General features: G+C 49.0%; 1 protein-coding gene across 1 annotated transcript; it reads right to left on the bottom strand.

Moving 5' to 3' along the window:
• Positions 1-1,679: 1,679 nt before the first annotated feature.
• ACOT13 (acyl-CoA thioesterase 13) lies at positions 1,680-7,709 on the bottom strand. Its single transcript, XM_040432896.1, has 3 exons — positions 7,466-7,709; positions 6,303-6,487; positions 1,680-2,065 (listed from the first exon to the last, which is right to left on the bottom strand). Exons 1-3 carry the CDS (start codon positions 7,547-7,549, stop codon positions 1,909-1,911), a joined length of 426 nt encoding a protein of 141 aa, XP_040288830.1. The 5' UTR covers positions 7,550-7,709; the 3' UTR covers positions 1,680-1,908.
• Positions 7,710-7,953: the final 244 nt, after the last annotated feature.

The following is a 7,953-nucleotide window of genomic DNA, read 5'->3' as shown; positions in this document are numbered from 1 at the left end:
GACTGAAAAGTTTTCATCAGCTATATGTAAGGCTGAGTTCAGATCTGCGTTTTTTTTCTTAGGCGGTGGAACAGACTGCCGGATCCCCATTCCCTGTAATAGGATCTGGCCACTTACTGGCATATGTGCCAGCTTTCGGGCGGACAAAAAAAATGCTACATGTAGCATTATTTTGTTTGGCCAAGGTCTGGCATGTACGTCGGATACAGTGAATTTCAGCAGTCTGTTCCCCTGACGGAACAGACTGCCGGAATTAAGGATGCAGATGTGAACCCAGCCTAAAAAGTGTACATGGAGTCACCACTGCAAGCAGTGTCACAGCTCTAAATAGGGCTATTCCTTGGGCCTAGTTCACATTTTAGTTATTTGGTCAATTATTTCCATCAGTTATTGTGAGCCAAAACCAGTAGTGAAACCTACTCATTTGTCAGTGCAAACTAGCCAGCCCAGGGTGAGGAAAGGGCATTATTAGAGCTATGGCACTGTGAGGGTTTAGCCATTGAGCCTTGCTCCAGGACTTCCACAGTCACTAAATGTGGTTACATCTGGCCTATAGACCACTATAGGGGCAAGGAGAACAAGGTGTTCAAGAAATTTTTGCTACACCAATGAGATCAGTGTCAGCTGGAGACCTAACTTAGGGCTCATGCACACAACTGTGTGTATTTTGCAGTCCGTGTGCATTCCTTATTTTACGGAACATAACAGCTGGCCCCTGATAGAACAGTCCTATCCTTGTCCGTAATGTGGACAATAATAGGACATTTGCTATTTTTTTGTGGAACGAACATGCGGAAACGGAATGCACACGGAGTAACTGTTTGTTTGTTTTTTTACAGACCCATTGAAATGAATGGTTCCACATACAGTCCGCAAAAAAAAAAAAGAATAAACATGGAAATACGTTCATGAACCCTTAGAAATGTTACAGAACATAAAACACACTGGGGGTCATTTGCAAAGATTGGTGTAAAAAGCCAGTTTCCCCTTTTGCATTGGCTTTCTTGTCATTAGATATGGCTAGTTTATGACATTCTACGCCGCGGCAGTCGGCTCTTAGTTGTAACCCGACGTATAAAAGCATTGGGTTACATTGTGATCTGCTGGCAGCCCGTGCCACTGCAGATTGCAGTGACCATGCTGTCATCAGACAGGTGTGCCGTGGCCAGCGGTGTGGTTGTATTACACGCTTGTAGCACTGCTGGAGTTGCATAGCATTATGTTTGGGTCCATTCAGACGTTGTGGATATGCAAAACACCATCACCGGCAATGTGCGTTCCGCATTTCACGGACTGCACATCGCCAGCACCATTATAGAAAATGCAGTTGCGGACAAGAATAGCACATGTTCTATATTTTTTCTGGAACGGAATTGGGGATCCGGAAGTGCGGATGCGGAGAACAGCACATAGTGTGCTGTCCGCACCCGTTCAGCATAATTGTGGAACGGATACGGACGTCTGAATGGAGCCTTAGTTTGTAGTTTCTTAAAAAACAACAGGAGAGCAGCAACTGAAGTTTAAAGAAACACTCTGGTATTTTACCAGTTTACACGCTTAGCGCCACCATCCAAAGATACACTCCTGAAAGGTGTGTACACAGTATTTATTATTTTACTAGCTGATATAGCGGTGACATATCCCACAGCGCTTTACAGACATTATCACTCGCTGTCCCCAGTGGGGCTCACAATATAAGTGTGAGTGTGGGAGGAAACACACGCAAACAAAGGGAGAACATACAAACTCTATGCAGTTGTGTCCTTGGTCAGATCGAACCTAGGCATTGTGCAATATTATTCTGAGAGCATGTGGAAGGAAACATACAATTCCTCATTGTAGACTAAAAAGGAGAAGAACAGGGGAATTAATTTTTATTAATAGCTATATTACACTTGTCGTGAAGCCCTAACTCCCCAGATGTTTTGTGTGCCGTCCTTGTGCTATTAGTTTCCCCGTCTCTTTATTAACCAGATCTACAGTTGCAAACGCCAATGTTCTTCCTTGCTTCAAAATTTGTGCAGTGATGAGAACGGATTCTCCGATTTTGGCAGCATTCATATACCTTTAAGAAAGCAGAAGACATTTTAGAGACATTTTGCACCCTTTTAAAGGGGTATTCCCATCTTAGACAATGGGGGCATATTGCTAGGATATGCCCCCATTGTCTGATAGGTGCGGGTCCCACCTCTGGGACCCGCACCTACAAGGAGAACGGAGCCGGGGAGAGTTGTGGCTGGAGGACCCCGGGTTTCTCGAGGTCCGTCCACCACCAGGCGCAGCTCCCCGCCTCTCCCATTGAAGTGAATGGGAACGCACCGCGCATGTGCAGCCACCGCTCCCATTCATTTCTATGGGGCCGACGGAAATAGCCGAGCCAGCGCTCGGCTATTTTCGGCGGCTCCATAGAAATTAAAGGAGGGCGGCTGCGCATGCGCCCTCTTCAACTTTCTACGCTCCGTTCTCCTTGTAGGTGCGGATCCCAGAGGTGGGACCCGCACCTATCAGACAATGGGGGCATATCCTAGCGATATGCCCCCATTGTCTAAGATGGGATAACCCCTTTAAGAATACTTATTAGAAAACTGCAGAACATTAACACCTCACAAGTCTGCCTCTTAGGCCTCCTGCACACGACCGTTGTGCCGTTTTCCGTTTTTTTTCACGGACCCATTGACTTTCAATGGGTCCGTGGAAAAAACGGAAAATGCACCGTTTTGCAGCCGCATCCGAGATCCGTGTTTCCTGGCCGTGAAAAAAATATGACCTGTCCTATTTTTTTCACGGCCAACGGTTCACGGACCCATTCAAGTCAATGGGTCCATGAAAGAACACGGATGCACACAAGATTGGCATCCGTGTCCGTGATCCGTGGCCGCAGGTTAGTTTTTATACAGACGGATCCGAAGATCCGTCTGCATAAAAGCTTTGAAAACTCAGAACCGACAGTATATTCTAACACAGAAGCGTTCCCATGGTGATGGGGACGCTTCTAGTTAGAATACACTACAAACTGTGTACAAGACTGCCCCCTGCTGCCTGGCAGCACCCGATCTCTTACAGGGGACCGTGATCAGCACAATTAACCCCTTTAGGTGCGGCACCTGAAGGGGTTAATTGTGCTGATCACGGCCCCCTGTAAGAGATCAGGGCTGCCAGGCAGCAGGGGGCAGACCCTCCCCCCCCCTCCCCAGTTTGAATATCATTGGTGGCCAGTGCGCCCCCCCCCCCTCTATTGTAATAATAGGTTGGTGGCCAGTGCGGCCCCCCCCCTCCCTCTATTGTAAAAATTCGTTGGTGGCACAGTGTGCGCCCCCCATCGGCCCCCCCTCCCTCTATAGCATTAACAACATTGGTGGCCAGTGTGCGGCCTCCCATCTCTCCCCCCCCCCCCATTAATTGGTGGCAGCGGAGTTCCGATCGGAGTCCCAGTTTAATCGCTGGGGCTCCGATCGGTAACCATGGCAACCAGGACGCTACTACAGTCCTGGTTGCCATGGTTACTTAGCAATAGTACAATAGTAGAAGATTCATACTTACCGGCTGCTGCGATGTTCGTGTCCGGCCGGGAGCTCCACCTACTGGTAAGTGACAGGTCTATGCGGCGCAATGCTAAATGAACTGTCACTTCCCAGTAGAAGGAGCTCCCGGCCGGACACGAACATCGCAGCTCCCCGGTAAGTATGAATCTTTTACTATTGTACTATTGCTAGTAACTTGCTGCCACCAATGATCGGGGGGGGGGGGGATGGGAGGCCGCACACTGGCCACCAATGTTGTTAATGCTATAGAGGGAGGGGGGGGGGGGGGCAATGGGGGGCGCACAGTGCCACCAACGATTTATTACAATAGAGGGAGGAAGGGGGGGGGCACACTGTGCCACCAACGAATTATTACAATAGAGGGAGGAAGGGGGGGGGGGGGGGCCGCACTGGCCACCAATGATATTCAAACTGGGGAGGGGGGGGGGGGTCTGCCCCCTGCTGCCTGGCAGCCCTGATCTCTTACAGGGGGATGTGATAGTACAATTAATCCCTTCAGGTGCGGCACCTGAGGGGTTAATTGTGCTGATCACGGCCCCCTGTAAGAGATCGGATGCTGCTAGGCAGCAGGGGGCAGTCATGTACACAGTTTGTAGTATATTTTAACTAGAAGCGTCCCCATCACCATGGGAACGCCTCTGTGTTAGAATATACTGTCGGAAATGAGGTTTCACCATCTAACTCATATCCGACAGTATATTCTAACATAGAGGCGTTCCCATGGTGATGGGGACGCTTCAAGTTAAAATATACCATCGGATTGGAGAAAACTCTGATCCGATGGTATAAAAGGGACTCCAGACTTTACATTGAAAGTCAATGGGGACGGATCCGTTTGAAATGGCACCATATTGTGTCAACGTCAAACGGATCCGTCCCCATTGACTGCGCCACCAATGTTTTTACTATTGGGATGGGGGGGGGCGCACTGCGCCACCAATGAAGATACCTCTCTTTCACATACAGGAGGCGGGAGCTGGCTGCAGAGTCACATAGCCGGCTCCCGACCTCTATGAGCGGTAGCTGCGATCCGCGGCACCTAAGGGGTTAACTACCGCGGACCGCAGCTGCCGTTCATAGAGGTCGGGAGCTGGCTATGTGATTCTGCAGCCAGCTCCCGCCTCCTGTATATGAATTAATGAAAGACTCATCTTCATTGGTGGCGCAGCGGCCACAGCCCCTCCCCTCCTCTTGTCTCCTCTCCTGCCATTGGCGGCAGCAGCATCACAGGGGGAGGAGACACTGCTTCCTTCTCCCCTGTGCTGCGGAGGGAACACAGAACGCGCTGAGAGCAGCGTGATCTGTGTTCCCAATACGTTATCGGTATATCGGCAAAATAGATGCCGATAACGTTCAAAATCCTCAATATCGGCCGATAATATCGGTAAAACCGATAATCGGTCGATCCCTACTCTTAGGTCTCAGATCCGATGGTTCATAGAGACAACTACAGGTGTGTTTAAAGGCTTTTTTCCTTTTAAACAAAACCCTACGGGAGCCTTAAAGGGGTTATCCAAGAAAGAATATTGATGACCTAGCCAGAGGATAGGTCATCAGTATCACACTGGCGGGGGTCAGAGTCCCAGTGCCCCCACTGATCAGCTGTTTCGGGAAGCTGAGGCGCTCACTGGAGCTCTGGTGGGGGTGACAGCATCCCAGGTGCTTACCAAGCACAGCGCCGTACATTATATAGCGGCTGAATATTCATGATTATACTCACTGTGCTTCCAAGGATCCTTCTGCCACATCAAAGGCTTGTCTCAGATTTGCTCACTAGGTTACCAACTACTTTTTGGATTACACCACAACCGTACTAAGGATACATTCAGATGACTAAATGTTTTGTGGTCCGTAAATTGCGGATCCGCAGAACACGGATACTGGCTACGTGCGTTCCACATTTTGTGAAACGCACAGGGCTAGCCCTATATAGAAATGCCTATTTTTATCTGGACATGCTCTAGATTTTTTTGTGGGGCCGCGGAACGGAACTACGGATGCAGATCCATTAAAATTAATAGGTCCACACCCGTTCCGCAAAATTGCGGAACGGATGCGGACCCAGAAATACAACCGTCTGAATGAGCCATAAGGTAGGTATGTGTATGATACGAGGTAGCCCACAAAGAAGTGATCAGTGTTGGACTTTAGCTCTCATGCATTATTGGCTGTTTTTACAGAGCCATACGTACTAGGGCTTCTACAGAGAGGCCGACTCCTCTCAGTAGGTCTTGGATTTCATATACTGTAGAATTATTATTATTTTTATGTTATACATCTGTCTGATTCCTTAAAGGGGTTGTCCAGGATTTTGATGGCTGATCCTCAGACTAGATCATCGATATCAGATCAGCAAAGGTCTGACACCCCGAACAGTTCTAGCACTGACACTGCACAGATCTGTCTATTGTGTAGTGGATGGAGCTGGTTACTGCGGCATGGCTCCTATTGAAATGAATGGGAGCAGCAGTGAATGGGGGTCCCAAACCTGTTAGCCCCCTAGATTTTGAATGGAGGAGCAACACACATACTGGGCACCGCTCCATCCTTAGTGCAGTCCTACAGTGTGTAGGAATTGGATTTTGGGACCCCCTGCTCTAGTGGAGTACCTATAGATAATACAGGTGTCACCTACCTTGTGTTTTAAGTGGTAAACATATTTTGTTTGAAAAACCACTTAAAGACTATGCCCTGATGCCCGCACATCTAATGAACTAGATCAAAAACCTACTTCTAATCTCTCCAAGCATCCTGACTTACGTAATGTTCATGTCCACGCTGACTCCTGCAGCTCCTCTCTCTGTGTTCAGCAAAGCAGCAGTGGAAACCGTATCGACCAAGGTAGCCGTGAAGCCGCCATGCATGGTGCCAAGATTATTTGTGTGCTCCTCATCAACTTTCAGCTCACAGACAATTTTACCAGGACTTGCAGACACAAGCTGGAGCTGGGGAATTTACAAGAAGCACAAAATAGGTTGTTATCCTGAAGAATGGTGACCTGCTGCGTTTCATCAAGTGGCTCCTCAGGACTTTCATTTTGAATCTTTATCCTTAGGATCTGACTCCCAGGACCCTGCTGATCACACATCTCCATACACTGTGGTGGCTGACTGAATGGGACCAGACTGCAGTATCCAGGCACAGCCATTACACAGAGTATGGAGCCGTGCTCGGCTTTGGTACACAGACGATCACAGGGACACCAGGAGTCAGACCCCCAGGAATCTGATATTGATATCCTAAGAATAGGCCAGGAGTATTACAGTCCCTGAAAACCAGGGGCGTAGCTAAAAGCTCATGGGCCCTGGTGCAAGAGTTTAGCTTGGGCCGCCGTCCCTCACTGCTTGTTGGCAAGGGGCAGGGGAGCACATAGCCTTTCTGCTGCCTGAGGCAAACATTGAAAGGGCACCCCCTCATACCAAATTCTTAACCTAACCCCTTACCTCCAGCCAGAGGGGTAACTTGACCAGCATACACTTTCTATAATGCCAGTGTCTTATGTGGCACAAGGGTCTTTGGGCCCCCTCAGACTCCTGGGCCCGGTAGCGACTGCTACCTCTGCACCCCCTATAGCTACGCCCCTGCTGAAAACCTCTTCAATATCTGATTGGTGGGCGTCCTACACCCTGCATCAGCTATTCCTGAGTGGTTCCAGCAGCCAAAACTACAGCTCCATCCAGTGTATAGAGGATGAAGCTACTTCCAGGAAATAAGCTGCTGCCAGACACATCTCCTCTCTTGTCACTGAAAACACATGCATGCTCGGCCAAACCCAGTATGCATGTGTGTGTGCTTGGATTACTAGCTGTCAGCCATTCGAGAAGCAGGGCAGCTTTATCTCTGTGGAGAATGCACTTCAGAAGCAGTAAACCACTGGTTGCTACGGGTAACCGTACACCCAGCTCACATTCACAGCGTCATACCTTGCTCATAACTCGGTCAAATCCAGGCGTGTCTAGGTAAGTTTTGAACAGCGTTCTTAACGCACTTAACGATGAAGCGCTCATGGCTACCGGGCACAGTGCAGGTCACCTCCAAGTGCAGTTACATGCCGGCAAACCCCGCCCCCGTGTGGAGACGTTACTGATAAGCAGAAGTTGTGAACCTTTCGTTTCCGCAACGGAGCTATTTTACCGTGTAACTGCGCGCGGCGCTATAGCAAATAAAGAAAAAAATTAAACATTTAATTAACTGGTTACTTTACTTCCGCATTCCAGCTTGGAACGCATCACATGATTTCAACTTTTAACTACGATTGGCTTTTAACATGTCCGTCAATCTCGCGATAATATTGGTCGAGAGCTCTTAGCTAACAGAAGCACGGCTCCCTGCAGCGAGCACGGGGATTGGACGGTTCGGGAGGCGTCTGTTCTGCTGCCATTCCTAGGTAGGCGTGGTTTGTTGGCTGCTG

Source organism: Bufo bufo, chromosome 5 (assembly GCF_905171765.1).
Source record: "Bufo bufo chromosome 5, aBufBuf1.1, whole genome shotgun sequence".
Taxonomy (NCBI): Eukaryota; Metazoa; Chordata; class Amphibia; order Anura; family Bufonidae; genus Bufo; species Bufo bufo.
The sequence above is the reverse complement of the archived record's forward strand: the minus strand, read 5'-3'. Positions and strand labels throughout refer to the sequence as shown.

Coding starts and splice junctions, on each gene's coding strand:
- ACOT13 (XM_040432896.1), bottom strand. CDS start 7,549: ATGAGCGCTTCATCGTTAAGTGCGTTAAGAACGCTGTTCAAAACTTAC. Junction 6,488..7,465: donor TTGACCGAGTTATGAGCAAG/GTATGACGCTGT, acceptor TAAATTCCCCAG/CTCCAGCTTGTGTCTGCAAG. Junction 2,066..6,302: donor AGCGTGGACATGAACATTAC/GTAAGTCAGGAT, acceptor GCTTTCTTAAAG/GTATATGAATGCTGCCAAAA.